General features: G+C 38.7%; 2 protein-coding genes across 4 annotated transcripts; one reads left to right on the forward strand and one right to left on the reverse strand.

Annotated features, from left to right (window-relative positions):
• Positions 1–836: 836 nt before the first annotated feature.
• On the reverse strand, positions 837–14,039 carry tgfb1a (transforming growth factor, beta 1a). The gene is made up of 6 exons (XM_041994947.1): positions 12,088–14,039; positions 6,047–6,316; positions 4,742–4,955; positions 2,994–3,144; positions 2,093–2,203; positions 837–2,001 (listed from the first exon to the last, which is right to left on the reverse strand). The coding sequence occupies exons 1-6, from the start codon at positions 12,410–12,412 to the stop codon at positions 1,954–1,956; spliced, it is 1,119 nt and encodes a 372-aa protein (XP_041850881.1). The 5' UTR covers positions 12,413–14,039; the 3' UTR covers positions 837–1,953.
• A 3,233-nt stretch (positions 14,040–17,272) lies between these two features.
• On the forward strand, positions 17,273–23,749 carry LOC121646686 (cyclin-dependent kinase-like 1). 3 transcript variants are annotated; one of them, XM_041995827.1, is made up of 10 exons: positions 17,273–17,352; positions 18,428–18,616; positions 19,838–19,959; positions 20,764–20,836; positions 21,531–21,621; positions 21,965–22,165; positions 22,333–22,415; positions 22,525–22,581; positions 23,277–23,429; positions 23,552–23,749. In XM_041995827.1, the coding sequence occupies exons 2-10, from the start codon at positions 18,449–18,451 to the stop codon at positions 23,645–23,647; spliced, it is 1,044 nt and encodes a 347-aa protein (XP_041851761.1). In that variant the 5' UTR covers positions 17,273–17,352; positions 18,428–18,448; the 3' UTR covers positions 23,648–23,749. The 3 variants fall into 3 exon arrangements, with proteins under 3 accessions (XP_041851761.1, XP_041851759.1, XP_041851760.1); XM_041995825.1 differs by lacking the exon at positions 17,273–17,352 and adding an exon at positions 17,425–17,727; XM_041995826.1 differs by lacking the exon at positions 17,273–17,352 and having other exon boundaries at positions 17,830–18,616.
• The last annotated feature ends 389 nt before the right edge of the window (positions 23,750–24,138 follow it).

The following is a 24,138-nucleotide window of genomic DNA, read 5'->3' on the forward strand; positions in this document are numbered from 1 at the left end:
GCTGCGGCTGTGTGTCAGTGGGTTCAGTGTTTTTTTTATGTGTATTTGAACAGTGTGTATGTGAGTGTGTTTAATTTTCCATGCAGTCACTGCCCTTAAGTCTGGGACTTACCAACGGGTCTGGGCCTGCTCTCCTCATTCCCAATTCAGCCTTGTGGGCTGACAGTAATCCCTTGAGTACAGAGGCACAGGGGGTGGGGGCTGGCAGGGTGGGGTGGACAAGGTGCATGGGTAGTAAAAAATGTTGGGATTGCATGCATCCCTAGATAAAGGTAGCATCAACAATATGGATATGCGTCTGGGCTTTTAAGTCGATGAAGTCCAGAAGGATTTGCTCTTCGTGGGTCAGTTCAGAGTTTTCCACAGCTATCCAGCTGTTGCCGAGAAACAGTCCACACACACCTGGCAGCGGACTGTCTTTTCCACTGGTATATTCATCTTCTGACAGCAGGCAGTCGTTGCACAAGGGCTTAACTTGCCTTTATAGTATTTATATTCTCATAGGAAAACAATTTGATTAAATACATCTAACACAGTCAAATATTCATTAAGTGTTTCTTTCTAAGTGAAGTTACCCGTTAGCATGAAATCAAATTACACTTTCAATTAAATGTCCCATTTTTTCATCCATAAACTGAAAAACACCAACAAAGTTTCAATTTTACAAGCTGAAATTACAAAAAACTAATTTTGTGTAGGGCTGCAGCATTCGTGTCCACATCCTAGAGGTTGACGTGCATGTGCTGACAAGCATGCACACACCGACACCACCCATCTCTCTGACAAGTGGAAACATCTCATTAGGTTTTATTTTGATCACAAAACTTTCCACTCTCTGAAGACATAATTTAACACGTTTATTTCAAATTTTTATATGTACAAACACAAATTTCCAATAGTAAGTGCACTATAAAAATATGAAAAGCTGAAAAACTGTGTTGCTTTATTATTCAAAAGAAACCATGTAATAAAAATTTAATCATTAAAAAGAAAAAAAAAAAAGCTTTTTCTTCAAAGTTGCTCAAAAAAGGCAATAATTTGCTATGGCGGTGAAAAAAATGGCTGAATGGCCTCCAGGAGACAAACCCCGGCACATCTCCCTGACCCTTACAGCCAACATGCTCGACATAGAAAACAACATGGTGTCTTCACTCGCACAACCTCTTATTTTACTTTAGCCTGAAGCTTCAAGGACAGTCTGACATTCAGATATCAACACAAACATGCTGACAGAATTGGCACATGGCTTTCAAAACAAACACCAAAACAAAAAAAAAAAAAAATGATGGATGGTTTCTGTGAAATGTTCTGTCAGCTGAGAAGTCAGAGGGAGTTTCCCTGGATCGGACTATCCCTACGTTTTTTTTTTTTTTTTTTTACGATGTAGTTTCAGAACACCTGCAGCATTATCTTCCAGGAAAACCCCAACAACCACCTTTTCCACCTGGGATGAAGCACCCTTTACTATCGCTTCCTTTGGAAGCTGTTGTGACAAATGGAAATGCCCCGTCTCTGAAAACAGAAGTTGTTCCATCAAGGTTATTTTGGTCCTTTTGTGCTTTTTTTAGTCCTCCTTTTTTGAATGGAACAAATCATCCTCATCCTGTCTCCATTTTAGACTGAAATACTTTCACATCTGTCCATCAAACAAATAAATTAATTTATTAACGGCTGTTGTTTTTATCACTGCAAGGAAAAGTATATACAAAAAAAAAAAAAAAAAAAAATCTACAATGTCTATGTAAAGATGTCCACAGTTTGATGTTTGTCCACTGTGGTAATAGCAGAGCATGCAGGAGAAAAGCTTGCAGGGGGACCACTGAAAATATTCTGTTTCACATTGTCCACATCATCTGTTTTTCTTATTAGATGCTAGTCTCTGTAGTATCAAAGGTAACTTCATCCATGGCAGCTTGTTTTTAGAGGAAGCAGGGCAGAGGCTGTGTTGGAGTTTTAGCTACATTTGCAGGAAGACACAATCATATTGGAAAGGTTTTCCACCTGAAAATAGAAAATCAGCTGTAAGTCATATGCAAGAGGTGCTTTCACATGAAATATTCTGTTTAAACTGTTGACTCTGCAGTTTAGATACCTTGTGTTGCCTGCCCACATAATAGATGATTGGTAGTGACTGCAGCGTCTGGGGAACACAGCACGGCTGGGCAGAGGCTCCCGGGTTGTGATGCTGGTACAGAGCCAAAATCTGTAAGTAATAAAATGAAGGGGACGCCATGAGAACAAAGAAGCTCAGAACTTCATCACCAACAAAATATCAGCCAGAGCAGCCATCACAGATAAATGCTAATATCATTTTTAATGTTTCTTCTTCAGCACTTTTAATATTTCAGCAGCTGTTAAACATATTTGTAAAATAAGTTATGTTTTTGTAAGTTAAGTAATGTTCAGTAATTACCAGAGTTTACTGAAAAATGAACAAAAGGTAAACTAAAAAATAACAAACCTTGTTTTTGCACATTTTCAGTGCACTGGTAGATGTAGTCATCCAGACATGAGTTACAGCACTGACTGCCCCCTATCTTCTCTCATGAACTCTTTCTTCTCACAGATGATTATAGTGGTTTTATCTATGTTCACGCTTTCTGATCAGTGCGTTGATGGTTATCTTTGTCCAATCAGGTTTCAACAATCAATGTTTAAATAAACAGGTCCCTTAAAGTAATGACTTCTATAAGTAAAGTCTCTAAACCCACCTTCTTATCCATCTATGGTCACTTCTGTTTCTAAAAACAACCAAGCTAGTGGTAGCTAAAGTTGTTGCTTTAATAAACCAGTAAAAGGCAGTGATTTATGTAAATATGTAATCTATGAGTGGAAAAAAAGCCTTTTACTGAGATGTGACACCTAGACTGCTCATCTGTTCTACTTTATAAAGAATTTCATTACTCACTAACAATAAATCCCTAAAAGAAAAACAAAAACAATGAATCCTTCTCAGGATGTGAAAAAGCTTGTATAGTACATAGTATACATACCTGAGAATATTTGTTTTCAGCATTCCAGATAAAGGTGCAGGATCCCATGCAGTAGTTGGCATAGTAGCCTGTGGGCTGATGTATCCACTTCCAGCCCAGATCCTTCCTGAAGTTTATGTACAAAGGTTTCACAGAGCAGTTCTCTGTCGGGCTGCATAACAGAAAACAGGAAAACGCCTTTAAGGGTTGAGACAGTACAGAGAAGCTACTTTTTATTTTTAAATCAGTCCATTTTAAAGCCCTTATGTTACCCCTCACAAATGTACTTAACGGTAATCCTTCTATCCGAGACACTGCATACAGCTATTAAAAGTGGCCATAGACTTGAAAAGTGTATGAACAGGACTTTTTTATTCAGCTGATACTTTCTAAGCTTTTCCTCACAAGAGCTCCCTGTACAGGTGGCAGCATGAAAATGTGCAATACTGAAGATCTCTGCATCATGGTGTTTCTGCTATCCCTGAACTCTCCTGATTCTGACTACTGATAGATGTGTTGATAATCAGAATCAGATGATGGGTTTCTGAGATATTTAACTATGTAACACCTCTATGAAAACATTTGTAAAACTGTTCAGGTTCAGTGTTTTAGCTGTTACTGTTGCACAGTTCCTGATCAGACATCACTTTACTCATTCCTAGATGAACTGGGCTGCTGTCCTCTGGATTTCACTGAAAGTAATGTGGTTTTCTTTTAGGATGAGATAACATTTACATTTTCTATTGTGTTCCAGGAGAATTTACTTTAACACAGTAATACATATCTTCTGACACTTCTGTCATAATCTCACATGTCCCAGCTTCCTTTAAAACCAAGATTACACATACAGCCCATGTAGTTGTGAAGATATACTTAATTTATTTTGGGTATGTCATTTCAGACAGGATGCAGAAAACAATAAGCTTTGAGAAGAAGAGGTTAAGCACAAATGCAGCTTTAAAATGCCATTTGACAATAATTAGGATGTTGGGGAAATTTCATATATAGACAGAATGCAATGATTTGTGTAATACTAAAACCAATATTTTATTTACAACATTGTTTTAGAAAGTAAATGTTTACATGTGAGACATTTTGCTATTTCATTAAAATATTACCTGATCTTGAATTTGAAATAATAATAATAAAAAAATGGGACAGGAGCAGAAATAGGCTGGAAAAATAAGCAGTACTAAGAAGAATCAGCTGGTGGAATATGTTGCATCTAATTAGGTTAATAGGCAAAAGGGCAGCAACATGATCGGGTTTAAAATGATCATGTTTAAGCGCTCAGTCTGTATGCTATCGGGGTTCATTTGTCAGTATGGAATTACCAACTTGCACATCTGGAAAGGTAGGTTTTAGAACATCTGCTCCCATCCAGATGTCTTTCAGGGAAGGTTTTGCAGATTTCAACAAGACAATGCTAAACCACATACTGCATCTATTACAACAGCATGGCTTCACAGGAGAAGAGTCCAGGCGCTGGACTAGTCTGCCTACAGTGCAGACCATTGAGGAGATAGAATCCTAAATCAGGCCAGAATAGGGCAACATTCCTCCCCCAAAGGTCCAGCTGTGAATTTCCTCAGTCCTTGGATATTTGCAGATAGTAAACTGTCTTACTTTGAACATTTGGCATGTTTTCTGTGTTCTGTTGTGAACATATTAGTTTAAGAACTTCACAGATCACAGAAAGTCAGTGTAAAAGGTTTATTCCAAGAAGGACTAGTACCGGCCAGTAATATGATATATAGAGAATTACTTACGCTGAAGTTGTGGAGCGTTTCTTGCGTGAGTTGAGGTGACTGCTCATGTTTTGAGGGATGGACATGGTGAGGATGTAAGGATGTTTTTCAGTCATTGCGTTCATAGTTGCTGTGTCTCCGCGACCATTCGTTATCCCAGAGATGAAAAATTGAAAGTTGCTGACAGGCTCGCCGCATTCACAGAACACACGAAGCTGGAAGCTTTGTTCATCCTCTGGTTAAAAAATAAATAATCAAACAAATAAAACATTGAGAAATGTTCATGTGGTTGGCAAGTGTTTTTGGCAGAACTAAAAACACAAGCATATTGAGACAAGCTAAGAGGGATTATTATGACAAAAAGTTAAAGGAAAATAAAAGTAATATCAAAGGTACCTGGAAATTTTTAAATAAGGTAATAGGTAAAAGCTCTGCATCCATGGGTCGGCCTGCTTATTTCATTAATGACAATGGTAAGATTATAAAAGACATGAATGAAGCCACAGATCAATTTAATTCTTTTTTTGTTAATGTGGGTCCTAGTCTTTGCAAGGCTGGAAAAACAGGTGAGGAGCAAGTAGAGGGTAACTGGAATGGAGGCTGTAAAGTGTTGCAATCTATGTTTTTTGGAGATGTGAATGAAAATTAAATCAGATCAATTGTAACAAAATCTAAAAACAAGAAATGTACTGATAGTGACGGGTTAGACATGGTTATTGTAAAAAGGACGATTGATTGCATATGCAAACCACTGTGTTCTATTTTAATCTTTCTTTCCACATGGATCTTTTCCAGATCTAATGAAAGTTGCAAAGGTTACCCCCCTTTTAAAACAGGAGATAAGCATGATTTTTCTAATTATAGACCAGTGTCTTTAATTTCGCAATTTTCAAAAGTGCTTGAAAAAGTGTTTGCACAAAAACTGGATAATTTTATTGAAAAGAATAAGTTACTGAGAGAGAGTCAGAATGGATTCAGAACAAACACATCTACAGCCTTAGCACTTATCGAAATAGTGGAAGAGATTACAACTGCAATTGATAACAATAATTACACAACAGGCATGTTTACTGACTTAGAACAACATTTCATACTATTGATCATTTTCTTTTAACATCTTAGACTTGTTAAGTAGTTATTTGGAAAACAGACAACAGTATGTACAATGTATAACTTCTTCCTGCTCCTTTTCTATCATGGTGGTGCAACAAGAAGTGTTTTGTTGTTGTTGTTCTGTTGTAATTTGATGTTGTGCATAGCCATGTGTGAAATAAATAAATAAATGAAATTAAATGAAAAAACATGAGTTGAAAAGGTTAATCTCACCTGAATCCTCAAGCCAGGTCCGCAGGGGTTTAGTGACATCAAAAGAAATCCATTTATCTCTCATAATGTTGCTTATGAAGTGGGAGGCATGGTAGTGGACCGAGGTTTTTGTGCTATAGTACAGCTCCACTCGCTGCTTGTCAGGGATTGAAGGGCTCTTGATGAGCAGCCGCAGGTCTGCACTGGTCAGCAGGCGGTAATCACCCACACTGCTCCTTATCGCCGAGATGTTGAAGTACATTGTTCTGGAGTTGTCAGTGACATTTTTTTCTGTGTGATTTAAAGAAGGACAAATAGTCATTTGTATAGTTAAAACTATTTCAATAAAGCAAACTGTTGTAATAAGTTAAACCCAATCAAATGCTATCATAAAGTGAAGGGTTTCAAACCAACCTTATCAAAAAGTTTTTGTGTTATTTTTTTTTCTTTTATATTTGAGTCATTTATGGTTATTTTTGTTGTTCAGGCTCTTTATGTTTGAAAATGTAACTATGCAAGTAATACTGTTTACCATAATATACCTATAAATGTTAGCTCAACCTTCACGTTTATAAGGAAGCAATAGCTTGACCTTACACCTGTGATGTTTCTCTTATTTCCTCCAACAACACAATTTTCCTCCAGGTTGCTTACCACCAATCAGCATTAGCGGTAGAAATAAACAGACATCATGGTGCCATGGAGAGTTCTGGAATGTTATGTGCCAAATAGTTTGTAATGTCAAAATATCTAAAAATATCCCTAAAATTTGTGAGAAAAAAGCAGACTGAAGCATCTATCACATGCTGACTTCAAGCAGTAAGATCAACTATACAGAACTACTTGCGTTCCTGCATAGAACGCTGACTAGCCCATGTTGTAGCCACCAATGGAAGGCTTGGAACCTGGTAAATGCATTCTTCAGTAATTGTGATCGTTTCACCATAATCCAGCTGCTTTGCAATGCATAGTAGTTATCAGACAACACTCGCAATTTGGTCATTGAATAATCCCTTCTAAATTAGTACAGGAACAAATCAAAGATGGTAACACAACTATTCTTCCTATACCAGACAGCTGAATTCTCACAAGGTTTGCAAAACCATGATCACCAGAGACTTACATATGCATCGATTTTATACATGTTACTGTAATAAACGACAGAGACTCGCAGCCTGATGCAATTTTTTTCTAAATGTTCAAGTCATTTATAGTTTGACTCATCCAATTTCTTTTAAGTTATAAAGCAAAAATGTATGCTTTCAATTATAGCAATAAAAATTTTAATCTGAATCAGCCAAGATTCAAAAAGGTTGGTTAATCTCCTTCGGAAGTTCAGAACTGGCCAACTAAAATTAAGTTAAAGTAAATTTACGTATATAATATATTTTTGAGGCATATAAAAGATTCTGTAATAGTTATCAATCTTCATAAAAGTCACTGTGTGGAGCTATTGTTGCTGGCAGGAATGGCCTCCTGTATTGTTCTGTGTTGAAGCAGAGCTGAAGAAGCCTCTGGCTGAGCACACTGCATTGATTAATCAGCATATTATGTAGCATGCAGTGTCATACATAATGCAACACTTTTCTTTACACACTCAGCTTTGCAGGCTTGACAGCATGTAATGGTGTAGAGCAAAAAGGACATCCTTTGGCTGAGCATTTAGTGATAAAGCAAACAACTGTCTGGTGTAAAAGTTAGATAGCAGGGCTGTTCAGTTCAGTCCTTCGGGGGCTGCAGTCCTGCAGGTTTGTAATATATCCCTGCTCCAATACACCTGACTCAAATTAATGAGTCATTGACTCCATAGGCTGTTGGATCCATGAAATTTGAGTCAGATGTGTTGGAGCAGGGACACATTGAAAACCTGCAGGACTGTAGTCCTTGTAAGACTGAATTGAGTAGTCCTGTTATTTAGTGTAAAAGTGACCAAGCATTCACTTGAAGAGCCTCTAAGCTGTCAGACCCGTGCTTGCATGTCACTTCTGGCCTCAAAAAAGTAAGATGGAGACGCTAAAATGACAAAATTCCAAATTCAGGATACAATACATTTAGTGGCTTTAACCTGCTGGTGACTCGCTGGTGATTGGTTGAAGCTGACGTATAATTGACATCCAGTCATCAGTCATGCGCTTTATCATAAAAACTTTCAGATGACAACCTTTCAGATGGCTGCATGAAGTAAGGGTATTGCAGCCCTATAATACAATCACTAATAAACCGGTTTTAACTATAAACATGACCCAGTATCTATTTAATATGTGCTCATTTTTTAGGCAGAACCTCTATGTAAGAGGCTACAACATTCTGAGGACTTTGTCCTTCTGTTTTTCTTTAGTAAACATAATGCAAACTCACTTATTCAGGCTTCTCAGAGGTTGAGTTGAGAGTGTTACTCAATAATCATAACTGTAGCCCAATATTCATCTGTTCCAGCTGCTGTAAATTTGACCATAGAGAGGTTTTTGTTTTCTCTGTTTCAGCCTGCACTCACAGCTTCAATCCCCAAGTCTTCCCAAATCAAGGCAGCAAGAACCACGTTCTTCCTACAGTCTGACAAAAAGCAGAGCCAAGCTACTGAAGGTTTGAACACAACAAATCTACAGGTTTATGTTACAAAAGAAAATGTCAGATAGAGAGGTACGAAGACAAGCTCAGAAAGGCAGACGATCGAAAGAAAGCAAGAAGAAAGAGGGGGAATAGAAGGTGATAACAGCAGAGAATACACTCATATGAATTAAACTCACAGTTGTAAGGAGTGCTGTGGTGTGAGTGGGGTTGTGGAGAAATTGGAGATGTGTATCAATGGACCGCAAAGCCTGGCCTTGGTCCAAATCCTCTACTCTGCCTCAGCCTGCCAAAGCCAGGGTTCTCTGCTCTTAAGTCCAGGAATTATTTTGACAGGAACCCAACCCAGCCTTGCATACTTGTGCTACATACTTGATCCAGGCTGTACCAGGATTCTCTATGTTACAGCTGCTCATATATCATCTATCACTATCACCATCTGGGTCATGATTGAGGTAGTGTTTCAACCATTCTAGTGAAGCTAAACTGAAACTGAAAAGAGCTGAAGCAGAGTGTAACGGGAAATGAAATGACATTTTACTGGTCCCAACCAAAGCATAGTCAAATGTTAAAAAGTACCTTAAAGAAAGTAAATGAATGGAAACACAGATCGTCACAACAGGAGAATCGAACAGTCAAACAAGCAGCAGCATTACATAAAGTCATGGTCTCCAGCTAGCTGGACAAAAGTGAGATAAACGTGTTCAGAGTTAGAGAAGTGTTCGTGAAAGAGGAAATTAAGTCACTTCCCTTAAGAAGTATATTTGCTGCAGTGCCATAATTACAGTGAAGCTTTATCCTCACTTCTACGTTGCAATTAACACAGCTTGCACTATCTCTAGAGGCCCATCAGGGAAATTCAGCTGATAAGTTCAATTCTTTTGGGGGCATGAGGTTTAAATTTTCCTCTCTGGCTCTGCTGGGATAATAAAGTCACCCTCTTCCAGATAAGGGTAAATATAGCAACCAAGCCTCCTTACCAACATGGGTGTGAAGGGGGGATTTGTGTGTTGAACCAGGGCCTATCCACAGGTAAGCCGGGGACAGCTGTTGTGACAGGTAAGGAGACAGCTCTGTAATTACCAGTGGGAGGAATCAGATTCCAGCAACTGAATAAATGTCTGCCTCCTTAAAACTCAGCACCACCCACCCACAGCCTACTTATCAATGCACTATTTCCTCACCTCAACCAGTTTAACTCACACACACACACTGATTGCTGCTTATTACCAGTCCTCTGATAAAAGGCTCAGGGAATTTACTTGTAAATATATCAAGTACTCCAGAGCGGTGCACAGATTTCTTGGAAATAGTGTTTTTTTTTTCCAGAAGTAGAAACAAAAGCATCTGTCTGTGAACAAACCGAACATGTGGATTAACTTTATGTTAACTAGGATAGGTGTACTTGTGTGGTCTTCAGGGGATGGGTGCCACTGCTAACTGGCTGAAGGAATTTTGCCTAATCCACCAGATAATTATTGTGATGGAGACAAAAACTATTAAGTTTTTTAATGCTGTGCACACAAATATGCATTGCCATGGGCTGTTTGAGGTTTCAGGAAAGTGTGAGTTGTACAATAAAAAAAAAAGAAACCACAAGATGAAATGACGAATAGAGTTGTTAATGAGTTAAAAAACAAAACAAAAAAAACAACTTTTTTTTTCATTGGCAATTTAACTTTGCCTTGTTAAAACCACTGCTTTAGTTCTCACAGAAAAGCAGAAGCTGGATGGTCTCCGTCACTCCCTTGCTTGTGTGTTAAAGTCGTGAAAAAAAGAACACTACTAATAATTGCGAAACAGCTTGTAATAAGCTTAGATAAATATACTCTCAGCGTTCTCCTTTTCCAGTCGCCTTTGTTTTAAGGAGCTGCACTAAGTAAAGACATTGGATGGGTGTTCTCTGGCATTCCACGGAGGTAGGAAACACATGGTCCCCATGGGCACCGCTTATACCGGACCTGAGTCACTCAACATCTCAGTGGCCATCAGCCTGCCTTCCTTCCTGCCGAGCTGTCCTGTCACAAACAGGCTGCAAACAAGCCGATAATAGGCTCAGAAAGCCCAAAGGAGAGAGGAAAGAGAGGGGCAAACAGAGAAACAGAAACAGTTAATCATTGTCAAGGAAACAGGGAAACTAAATGGAAAACGCATTGGGGTTAAAGAGAAAGAGTTATGACGGAGAAAAATGACAGGATAAGCAAGTGAGAATCCAATGTTCAAATTACAATACAGGAAAATCCCAATTCCCCTGGGACATAGCAAGAGAGAAAATAAGAAAACCGAAAGAAAAAATGTGGCAGGGCAAGAGGGTGCATTTCACGTCTACTCTCATCTCAGTTTTCTGCTTGCCATCCTGTTCTTTGGTTCTCATCTGAGCAGAACAAAATCAAACCCTTCATTTTAAAAGTTGCTTTGTTCTCCCTGTGGTGTGCACACTCCTGAGCATGGACCATCCACTCAAGTCTTTCTTTTGATGTGGTGGATAAAAGGGGGATTTAACACGTATGCCTGCCTGATAAGGTGAGAAGAATAGGCATGTTGGAAACAATGGAGCATTGAAACCAAACAACAACTAAAAAAAAAGTTTATCATAACAGTTTGAGAGTTGTTGCATAATTACAGCTGAAAACCATTTGGCTGTACACAAAGTATAATCACCAAACCAACAGTGCTAATAAAGCAGTGAAAATACTGAGCATGTTATTAAAGCAACTCTTTGCATCACAGCAGATGCAGCTCAAAGTCCTGCTAGCTTGTAACTCTTGTGATCTCTGAACTCTTCAAGCTGCCTGGAGATGTTGGGTGGAGATCAGAAGATGTACGAGGAATTTGATAGATTTAAACATTCTGATTATTGGAGCTGTAGCTGCTTTGATTTTGTCCCAGTTACACCTCTGAAATGTGAAGGCCCTGTACTGTTAATTATGGCTGTGAAAATGTCTTTCTTTGATTTCTGGCCCAACGACCACCTCTGAGTCACTTGTCCATAAGCAACTGTACATACAAGACCTAGGAATGACAGTGTTTTACTTCACCTACATAATATTTACTTTTCTGTGTGTGTTTAGTGATGTGTTTCAAAAAGGTATTAATTAACCATTTTAAAGCTCGCACTAAGAAGGAAGCAAGAGTTTGTTTCTTTACAGTTTTATTTTTCTTTGGAAAATGATCAAAAGAATCTTTGATTTTTAATAAATGGTTGAGATAACGGTTAATAATATGGAAACAATAGTAAAATGGCCAAAAATGTAAACATTAATTACATAAGAAACACTTACTTTTGGCATTATGTACCTAAACAAAGAGGTAGAAATGGCTCAGGCATGTGTATTTGCACAATTTTTTGATAAAAATCATTACAGATTAAAGATTTGGTCAACTAAGCACGCTGTTAAAGAGCTGACTAATCTGTAATTGTGCTCATGTAGGCGTCACAAGGAGGTAGATTTCACAAGGATTCATGATTCATGTGTGAATTATCTTGTACTTACTGGTCATGTTGAACTGGTGTACCACTTTGGCAAAGTACTCCTCTTCCACCTGTTCCGTGGGCTTCTGGATCTCAGCCTCCTGCTCTGTCAGCATGTCCTTGGTGCTGTTGTAGAGTGAGAGCAAGTCGGTGGGAATTGCCTCCTTGTCTCCAGATTCATCTGGCTCAGGAGCTTTTGGCAAACGCAGCTTGCTGAGGATCTGACTCCTAATGGCCTCAATGCGCTTCTTCTTCACCATCTCCATGTCCACAGTCTTACATGTGGACATTCCACTTACATTGCCCAACATGTAGCCTGCCATCAGTAGCAGGAAGCCCAGCTTCATACTGACAACCTTACAGTTCAACCACTTGTACAGTTTGAATCTCAGCAAATTCTCCCCTCACCTTTTCTTTGACTGCCTGCCTCCAGTCGAAGATGCTTAGGGAACAGTGAATCACTCCGTGGAAAGGTGTGACTGACGCAAGTGTTTACACACAACAGAACAACTGCAGCAGTGTGGAGAGTCCTGAAAATTCACAACTATGGATGCAGCAGCTGTCGCTACTGCAGGGAAAACCACCTAACTCTTGTGTGTCTTTAGAAGCAGGTGGAGAGAATCCCAGCATGCAAACATCGAGCCTCTGACTCAGCCACACAGGTAATCCAATGACGTCCCGCACTCTGAAGGGAGTCCAGAGTAGAGCTGTCAAATGCTAAAAAAAGCCCATCCAAGCACGAAGGCAAACAGAGACTCACAACGCCTCTTCAGCATCCATCCTTCCAGAACAATACGACAGCACTCAAATCATCCAGCTTGTGATTGAGATGTTTTCAAGCTTTCACCAGCAACATTAACCTGAATACTGTCTTATTCAGAGCAAGTTTATACACCTCCACAAGTCAACTCAGCGCTGTATCGCTCAGCAAGCAGTGTCTCATTACATGTCCCCCGAGGCAAGTCAGGCAAATGGTGAACAACCAGCAAAATGATGACTGGTAGAGCTCCGCTTTGCAGGCTTTTAACCTGACACTGCTCCCTGCCCTGCTCAAACCCCAAGGTATTTTTACTGATAAATTTAAGACTATAATGTATAGATTTAATGTGGAATATGCCCTTTCAAAAAGCCTCCAAATAGCTCTGTGATGTGCTGCACTTCAAGAAGAAAAATGACTTTCTTATTTCTTTGTTTCTGAAGTGTGATCAGATGACCTCTGGTTTCCTTTTCAGGCCAGAAGGCTCTTAAGAGCTTTGAATCAGCCCAAAGCTAATCAAGTATCACAGTGGAAGGCAAAGAAACTATAGTGTTGTACTAAAAAAAACTTATTCAAGATCAGTCGCAAACTTCTCTACCCTCAACAGAAAAACATGTGACAAACATTTAATGCTCTAAACTGTGACTACCGCTTTTAACCAGTAATAGCATGTGATCTCTGTGCAGTACACCAGAAATGGCTTTTAATACCTCCAAGTCATGCCTGCTTCACCAGCGGAGCAGCTGTCTCTTCATCTGTCCTTTCATTCTCAAACATAATGTAACACTGCAGCTTTCCATGTACCACGGCTGAAATGACAACAACCCAAGCAAGTCTGCAATCAGAAGTTTCAAGTCTTTGTCTCAAGGGAACACCATCCTCATGTTAGAGAGTTTAAAGTCTGACACACCTTCTCTGTACATGAGAGTACCATCCGGACAGAGCAGCTGTAACCACAGCAGTAGCAGGAGCAACGGTCCCTCTTAGCCTGAGCCCCTTGGAGATCTTCTCTCTTCTCTATCCACCCATTGGTATCAACTCGTTTATGCCTTCTCAGCTTCTTCACAACTTCGCCTTTGAGTCTCCACTGACTCAACTCTCAGCTCACACCTCTTTTTGACTGTCTTTCTGCCCTTGTGTTGCCTCTCTGCTGCTGCCTGTCAGAGCTTGCTGGTGACAAAGTGATTTGTGGGTGCTCTGAGCTCAGATAACTTCTCTCTCTCTCTCTCTCTCTCTCTCTCTCTCTCTCTCTCTCTCTCTCTCTCTCTCTCTTTCTAACTCTTGTTTTTTTTTCTTGTTCCTGTTAGTCTTCTAATAGAGCAAAGAACTCTCCGCCCAGGAAATGAGGGTAACGGCCGCAGTGTAAAACATCTGCTGCCTGACTTCTGTTCACATCAGGAAGCCAGAATCTGAACAAGCTGAATAACTGACTTTAACAGCACCGGCTCTCTCACACTATATCTACTGCTGATGCAGCGCTGGCTGATGTGTCAACAAACCATGCACGGTTAAGTGCCACATTTACCTGGTGTCTGCAACCTCTGCAAAGCCACCAGGTGAAGCCTGCCAGGCCAAAGACGGCAGCCACTTGAAACAAACAGATCTAAAAGTAGAATGGTGAATTTCAAGGGATGAAGAGCCAACAGGGCAGGGCTGTGTTTTGCGCTGTCTTAGGTCTGCGTGCCTTTTAGAGGTTGGATTGTGTATTTTCAAAAGAAAGACTAAACAAAAACAAACCAGTGATGGTTTCAGTCTTTATGTCAGAAGGATGATTCAACAAGGAAGTAAAGAAATCTCACTGCAGTTTCTTGTCTTATATAAACTTGTGCCAAATATGTTTCCAATGGGTGTTTTAAATGAGTAGGCTGTTCATCAAATGTTGGCATTTAACATAAGGAAACAAAACCAAAAAAATCCCCCCAAAAAACTCCAGCAGACAAACAAGAAACAGTGACCTTTGTGTGCTAACTCTTTTTCTATCTCCAATTACCAAGTTGAGCATAACATGAGAAATTTATTGAATGTTAAAAACAATTATTTACAACTGATGTTTTTAACTTTGATGAGCCCACACTGCCATCTAGTGGCGACCTTTGTATATTGCTTTGGAAACAGGAAATAGCCTGTTAAAGCACATGCAGTCTTACACAGAATTTTTCAGCTTGTATTCACAACTTGAATCCTCTTAGACAATATATCTTATTTAAAGAAAAAACTTAAATGCAAATTATTTGTGTTGGAAACAGGTTGTTAATAAGACAAGATACATTTTAAAACTGGGTTTTTGGCACCAAACGCTGTTTAAACAAAAAGAAACTGTGTAGAAACTAAATTGGGCACCTCAAATCTTACCTTGTCATCAACCTTCCAACACATACCTTTCTTCCAACATTCAACCAGTGTTGTAACAGAAAAAGAAGTCAGTTTTCCAGCTGGCCACTCTAACAGATGACTCCCAAAGGGCAGAAACTTAGTGTATCCAATCAAATGCATGGTCAGGCTGGCACGCACAGGTTGGATCTTATCCGGTACCTTGAAAAAACTGAAAGGTACAGAGAAAGAGACAGATTTACATTAAGGCAAATTGTCAGGTGCATGTCAGTCTGATTCCTTGGAAATAAAATATAAAGGGTGGCTCCAGACTTATACACAGTATCATACATTATTTAATTAAAATGTTTATAGCACCAAGTTGTCTGGAAATACAATTAACTTGAAACTTCACAGGGGAATCCTGTAAAAAACAAAAGCTTTACCAACACATCACAAGTAATTGAACACATTAACTCACTGCCTCAGGCACACTGACTGCACCACCAGCCTGTCTGACCAGTCTGCCATGGGGCATTTCATACCTTCCACCACAAGACTTCCATGCCAGAATCTCAAGGTGTCTTTGTGTGCATGAACACAAGAGTGCAACATATTCTGCTTTCCCATCATTCACAGTGAAGCTGTGGCAAACGGTGAAGCCTCTGAAGTTTTCACAGTCAACAGAGAGATCAGATAACCTATAAATCATCTTACCACATCTGAGTCAGTCTTTCATATATGTGGGAGACTGTCGTGATGCTGTAGCTTCTTTCAAATGTGTTTCCAGACACAAACATTTAATTTATTTGGATTACAGCTCATATAAACACGGCCGAACTCCATTACTTTTTATGTTGTTCAGTACATTAAAATTCAGTTGAAGTCAATGTTATTTATATTGCTCAGTAAAGTCATCTCAGGGCACTTCACATGTTAAATTAAAGACCTTACTGCATTGTAGAGGGAATACCATGCCCTCCAAATTACACTGTTTAAATTGTGTGATTTGGATGTAAAAATCCTAATCTTAGTTGGCAAGGTGCAGATTATTCTGCAGGAACTTTCCTTTGCAGATGTTGCAAAAGCATGCTATTATATTTCAGATCCCCTTTTCAAGTTGAGTAAAAAAAAGACAACAAACAAAAACCTGCTCCTTGTGAAGAAACCTCAGCCAAGCTTATGGCTCTTACTGCTGATAAAGTAATTCACTAGCAACATTGTCTAGATAGGAAGGAGAGGTTGTTCTCTAACTGCCTTCTGGTTCATACCAGTCTTCCTTCTATAATGTGCATTTAAACAAACTTGGTAGTTATAGTATTTATTTTCAAATAATTTATTAAATATACTATGCATTTAATCAGTTTATTTATTAAAAAGACAGTAGATTAACCCCTAATGCGCCTAGGACATCAGCTCACAATTTAATTTAATTTAAATAGATAGATAGATAGATAGATAGATAGATAGATAGATAGATAGATAGATAGATAGATAGATAGATAGATAGATAGATAGATAGATAGATAGATAGATAGATAGATAGATAGATAGATAGATAGCGTGGGGATAACTCTGATTCTAATCTGTGCTGAGGATACCTCTGGTTCTGGTTCTGTGCTGGGTTCCCCATACCTGAGCTGCTGGAACTGATTGTTCAGAAAAGAATAATGCACGAGCTGCCAAAAATAATGGCGGATTCTTGTCATTTTCTTACTTAAGAAAATGAAGAGACAACAGTGTGTTCAGTGTGAAGCTTTGTTAAGTCCAATTCAAGACAGAAAGGAACAGAAAATTATTACTGCCAGAAGATATCACCCTGGGATAAATAAAGTATTTTACATTTATTATTATTATTATTATTATTATTATTATTATTATTTTAAATATATTTGATTTGATTTGAAAAATTCAAATTATTTAATATTTTTTAATAATTCAATTAAAAAAACAATTTAAAAAATCTCTTCTGGAATTAATAATGATTTTTTTTTTACTTGGATTCAATAAATTAACAATTGTAATAACCCTAATCCTAAATTAATTTTATGATGATGATGATGATAATGAAGTCCTAATAACAATGTAGTTTTAAGTTACCCTGTCTCCATGGTAACAGCAAAAGTGTGTACGTGTTATAACTACCGTAACCAGCTTCGTGAATTGGAATCCTGTGCGCGCGCCTTGTTTTGTTGATTTTTCCTGTTGATTTTGTTAGAGGTAAGTTAAACACCTCATGATATTTAGAGAATCATGACTTCCACCACACTCACTGCCGTTTCAATACTAACTTAAATCCAGCAGGATGTTTGTTTAGTGGCCTGTGCGCTGAAGGAAAATAAATAAATAAAGTAACCAGAAGGGTTGCCAAGGTAGTGACGCACCGGGCGAGCAGACAACACAGAGCGCGCATAATGACAGAGACCTCCGAGCTGCAGCAGTTACCTATTTAAAACCAAGGGGCACGGGAGAAATGGCAGCGCTCACGTAGCTGGACGGAACTTTGGACACCTTGATGGACTTGCTGGTTTCACTGCAGACTTGAAGACGGGTTTGGAGTCTGGTCGTGAGTGGATGGGAGTGCGTCTCTTTCAGGTTATTATAATCATGCGGTTTGTGACACTGAAAACAGTCGTTAGTTCTGCAGGAATTACTTTTGTGTACACGTGCATCTTCTGGACTCTGAAGTTCACAGATACAAGGTAGTAGAGCAAGTTAAGGTCCTCTGGGCATGCCTAGAAGCTTCATTTCTCAGGCTGTGAGAAGAGCAGCAGAAATTCACAACACTAGATATGTTCAACTATTAATTATGCTAATGTAATTTTTTAAGTGCATTTGTCTTCTCCTTTCTTAAGCTTAGATAACTGCAAGTTGAAACCAAAATAACATTTACTTCAATAGTTGGAAAAAAAACATTAAATGGTTGTTTCTTACTTCAGTGGCAATTGATGTGAAATGTTAAAATGGCTGTTGTGGACATTTATCCTGGGTACATATTGGTTTTTTCTTATCAGTTAAGAAGGTGGATCAGAGTAGAACTTGCCTCTGCAAATGACTTGAACCTTCCCTCATGTTTAGATGAGAAATAGGTGATGTGATAGATTGAAAGATAATTATTACAAACATAAATAGAAATACTTAAGCCAAAGTCCATCTCTGTTGTTCAACACAGTTTGAAACCTTTCCAAAGCTCTCCGTTTGTTCCACTCTCTGTCCAGATGACCCCACACTGCATGGCCTTCTTTGAGTAAATAGATGAAATTTAAAATAACTGTTTGTTTGTTTTTTTTTACAGATAACAATTTAAAACTGCCAAATGGAGAAATATGAAAAACTGTCCAAAATTGGAGAGGGCTCCTATGGTGTGGTGTTCAAGTGCAGACACAGAGATACCGGCCAGATAGTCGCCATCAAGAAGTTTGTGGAGTCGGAGGACGACCCAGTCATTAAGAAGATTGCCCTGCGAGAAATACGTATGCTGAAGGTGAGAAGTCCTGGTATCACCTTATAGTATCAAGTTTAATCCCATCTTACACCACATGTGGACACATACACACCACATGCATTCCTTAAGGCTCATCTTGTGTCACTTTGTCAAGAATCAGATATAAATGCTTGGAGCGTAGAAAGTGAAGCATTTTATTATTTCAGATAAAATATTGGCTCATCTTGAATTTGATGCAGCATGCGGTTCAGGAAAATCTTGCTGAAATATGCAAGCCTTTCCCGAAGAAGGCATTGTTCTTAAATCTGTGTAGACCTTTCAGCATTGATGGAGCCTTTCTAAATGTGCAAGTTCAAACCTCTATCGAATCAGAAATGGAGAATTTGAACTGAAATCTGATAAAAAAAAAAAAAAGAAAAGAGATGGTTCCTCTTCTCTTTGTTGTCTGGAAGACATGTCCATGATTTCCAAACTGAATTTCAAATTTAAATTTTTCTGATCAAAGAACAGTTTTCCACTTTGCCTCAGTGGAGTTTTAATAAATAACCAGACAAGATGGCAGCGTTTCTGCAGCATGTTCACATCCATCTGTTCCTGAGCATTTGTAGTGGTTTTCATTACAGGATAGTGTCTGCTGTTTGTTTTTAAATAATGCAATGTTGCCCAGGATCCTAAAGATTGTAGGCACCCAGTATTAATTTTCAGATATCCTCTCTGTACTGAGATGTCTCCAGATTCTCTAAATTGCATCTACTTTGATAATAGAAACCTCAGATTCTATGATCATTTTACACTGAATAACATTATTCAGAAATTGCTGCAGCATTTGATCCTTTTGGACCTCTGTCTATCTTTACTTTTGAGAGACTCTGGCTCGTTAAGATGCTTTTATCCTTTTTAAGATGCAGCCATGTTACTGACATGTTGTCAGTTGCCAGCTGTTTCTTTTTAGCATCACTTTCTTTTCCAGCCTTTTATTGTTTCCCTCCCAACAGTTTTTGTATATCCGCCATCAAGTTCGAGATGAGCCAATATTAATTAATGTCTCACTTTCAGCATTAATTTTCTTTGTGATATAAATAGAACTTTTATGAAGTTTGCAAATCATTGAATTTTGTTTTTCTTTACATTTATACACAACAACCCAACTTTTTATTGTCATGCACTTGTATTCGAAGTAGAAGACAACGCTCTTGTGAAAATAAAGCTGCTGTAGGTTTAATAATTTTGATTAAAGGTTGTTCTGTGTTGGTCTTACAGCAACTGAAACATGTGAATTTGGTCAACCTGCTGGAGGTCTTCAGGAGGAAACGGCGGCTCCATTTGGTCTTTGAGTTCTGTGAGCAGACGGTCCTCACTGAGCTGGACAAACACCCTCGAGGGTACGTGAGTAACATTTGGAAATATCTGTTCACTCTTCTTGAATTATGATGATAACATGATGATAAACATTTGGATGGTCAAAGATATTAACTCATGTCCATCTTCATGGTCAGTTTTTGGGACCTTTTTCAGGATTCATTGCAAATGTACAGTGGTTGAATGACGTCAAATCCATGAGTACTTTAATCCAGTTCTTAGTTTTATTATTCTTTAAAGTATTTAAGTGTATTACCTACTATTTAAATTAGGAAAGTCTGTGTTCTAGCATATGGCTTGCCATTGAACTCTTTACGTGCACATTCATTTATCAAGGAGTATTGCTTACAAGAGAAGAGTAGCAGAGAGGAACAGGCTGAATTACAAATCCGCAGCCAAAACTGTTGCCAAGAGATTTCAGAGCTAGAAAATGTTGGCTGTAGAAAGAGGGAAGAAAAGCCAGTTTAATACAACAGATCAATATATTCAAAGTCCTTCTTAAATTATTGTTGTTACAAGATAAGATTTCAGTCTGGCTTTTGTTCTGTGAACTCACACAAGTCTAAACCACAATGGCTTGTTGTCTGGCCGTTTTTTCTTCTCACACTTGTCTGTGCAGTAGAAACTTTAGCTGCTCTGAGAAACAAAGGTGCTGCTGCTGATGGAGACAGGCTGAGGTTACCCGGGTGACAAGGCCACTACAGAAAGCAGCTCTTTTTATTTCTGAAATGCAGGGGAAAATAGATGAGGGGAACATGACAGGTGTAAATGCTGAGTTTACTTCCTCTTATAACAGTCAGTATTCTTTTGTCTCTTTTTCACTGCAGGGTGCCCGAGGCTCAGCTGAAAAGTATCGTATGGCAAACTCTGCAGGCCGTAAACTTCTGCCACAAACACAATGTCAGTAGATTTTCCTCTGACTTTTCTTGTGTATTTATTTTCTTAATTTAAGTTAGTAAAATTAGAAGTTTTTAAAATAATACACACACACACACACACATAATACATTTTATGGATGTAATAGTAGTAAAATTACTTTTTATTCATCCTTTTCCTTAGAGAATAGTTCAGAATCAAAACTGCAGGGAATTAAGAAACCGGTCTGCAGACCCGGAGGTCTGCAGCATCACAAACGTGTCATCATCTCATGTTTTGTTCTCCTATGACTTTGCTTTAATGTTGCACTTCTTACATAACAATGCCACATACAAAACTGCATTATATAACCATGTGTAACTCAGATATAAAGCAGACATGAAATGTGTTTTTATTTGAATCTACAATAATCCTGCTCAGGTCATTGAATGTAGTTTGGGATTTTGCTGGATTGTTAGAAAGCTTACCACCAGAGACACATGTGCAGGTGCAAGTTAGTACCAGGTTCTGAGAACTGACTGGTGCTACCTACAAAGCTCCTGATGAGAAAGAAGACTTCTGTCTTATTCATTTTTTAGGTATCAAAAAGTGTGAGGTTATCTGCCGCCTTCCCCGTCCATTTCTAATCTGTCAGCTTTAATATAAGCTTCTTTCTTTGTCACAGGGATAATGTATAGCATGCTGCATAAATCCCTCATCCTGATTGTTTGTGTCTCAGTGCATCCACCGTGACGTAAAGCCAGAGAACATCCTGCTCACCAAAACCGGAGTCATCAAGCTCTGCGACTTTGGCTTCGCCCGCATTCTGAGTAAGTAATTCAGAGAGCTGGTGTATTTATGTGCATTTAGTGTGAATGTGGCTCTAATGACTTATTCAGCATGGAACATAGACGAGCTCATGGTCTCCTCACTTTCATTGTTACAATGAATGCTTTGCATAGAAAGGGCTTTTAGCCAGTTAAGAGTGTCTCTGTTACTTCCCTGCATCAGGTTTCAGCGTTATGTTACCATACATTCACTTGTAGTCGTCAGCTTGTCTTGTAATCCCTTCCTCTACAATGTACATGTTATTTAGTGTTCATTATTCAGTATCTGAGGTGAGCGTGTATGTATGCAAAGTTATCTTCATCTGTTGGTGTGTTGTTTACTCAGCCGGACCGGAGGATGATTACACGGACTATGTGGCGACCCGCTGGTACAGGGCCCCGGAGCTGCTGGTCGGGGACACTCAGTACGGACCTCCTGTGGACGTGTGGGCTCTTGGCTGCGTCTTTGCTGAGCTGCTCAGTGGGAATCCTCTCTGGCCTGGGAAGTCTGACGTTGACCAGCTTTATCTTATCCGGAAAACTCTTGGTACACTTATAAAGAACTAATAAGAAATGAGAAATACATGTGTTTAGACTTAATTTTAACATTTTTAGTATCACAGTCTTAGCTAAAAAACGTTATCTTTACCACAATAAAAGTTATGCTAAATTTATTCCAGTTGGTGTTTTGTTTTATCCCGGTTCTGACCTCAGGGGACTTGATTCCTCACCACCAACAGATTTTCCGCTCCAACGTTTTCTTCAGTGGAGTCAGTATTCCTGAACCGGATACAACGGTACAAATCAAAATTAAGTTTCTCTCATCGAAAAGGGATCAAATCTGGCTGATATTTTTACAATCTATAATTTAATCTGTTACAGTATATTTTATCTTTCTCATCTCAGGAACCCTTGGAAAAGCGCTTCCAGGGAGTGTCTCCTTATGCTCTTCAAGTAATGAAGGTTTGTTCTGTTTCTGTGTGAGAGAATTTTTCCATTATTACTGTAAATATCATTTACTGATTTAAGGAAATCATGGAAATCGATACCTAACATACACATAACTTGCTGCATATATCAGGTACCTTACAGTTTCAGCTCTTTTCATATTCATTGTGTCACGTCACTTGTTTTGTTTTCAGCTATGACACAAGACTATGTTCCTTTAAGTCCACAAATCTTTGACAGTTTGATCATTCTTTAATAGAATTTAATTTAATCTAATTTATATAAATTACTAAATTAAGTGATTAATTAATTAAATAAGTAAAAACCATATTTTTAATTTTTTAAATTGAATTTATAAATAATATAAATATACATAAACAAGCAACTAAACAAATAAATCTAAATTAATATAATCTATACAATTCATCGACAGGGTGATTCAACGTGCTTTACAGAGACTTTGAAACATCAGAAAAATTCTCATTTAATTATAGTTTAAAATTGAAAATAAAAGAGAAAGGAAAAGAACGAAAATTAAAAACAGGATTAAAACATCAACTTAATACTAAATATTATGACTAAACTAAACTAAGCTTCCAGATGTTGGTAGTATTCAGACTGTAACTAATGTATTTATCGAAGTGTTTTTCCAAATTTTTCGCTCGCCGTCATGTCCTCGCTCTGTGTGAACTCTGTGTGTGTGTCTCCAGTCATGCCTGGTGATGGACCCCTCGCTCCGGCTGTCCTGTGAAGAGCTGCTGGGGCTGCCGTACTTTCAGGAGGAAGTTGGGGCCACCTGGGGCCGTGAAGGTGAACGCCCAGGAAGACGACATGACAGAGGCTCCCGACGCAGACAAGCCGGGGTAAGTAAAACATTTTGGCTGAACTGACACGCTGAGGTTGTCATTCATGTCCTGCTCAATGTTCATTCATGCTTCCTGGAAATGTTCTGTATTTTCTTGTGCTCTCCTCTCTCTGTCTTCAGGCTCAGTACCTGCCTCAGTTGCCACACAGCAACATCTCACCGGCACCAGACGTAAAGAAACAAGTGAAGCATAAATATCACCTGCCCAACATCTAACAGATGGCAAAGCTCATTTTCAACTGCGTGGCCGGAAATGTTTAAAAATGGACTTATCCTAAGCTTTGTGCAGTCATTTCAATACAGTCTTACACAAAGACACATCTGGTCTTGTCGTGCTGAGTGAAAAGTAGTTCAGTTCTGTGATTATTTCCACAGAAACGGACTCTGTTGCAGATGCATGTTGGTTGAAGTTGCTGAAGTTGGGTTGGTGAAGAACTTTACCAAAGAACGCTCCATCATGCAGCAGACACAAGCACAACTTTGATAATTAATCCGTGTGCCATCATCATCTGTGTTTATTTACTTGATTTCTGGCACATTCAGTAAGATCACAGCTGATCTGCATGTATGTTCACACTCTAAGATTAACATCTTCAGTTTCTTATGAATTCTAGTAATTCATGTGTATTAACTTAGAGTTAACCCATAAGAGCCCGACATGACATATTTGTCACATACAGTTTCTGAGATATTTAGCTTCAATTTAT

This window comes from Melanotaenia boesemani, chromosome 9, assembly GCF_017639745.1.
Source record: "Melanotaenia boesemani isolate fMelBoe1 chromosome 9, fMelBoe1.pri, whole genome shotgun sequence".
NCBI lineage: Eukaryota > Metazoa > Chordata > Actinopteri > Atheriniformes > Melanotaeniidae > Melanotaenia > Melanotaenia boesemani.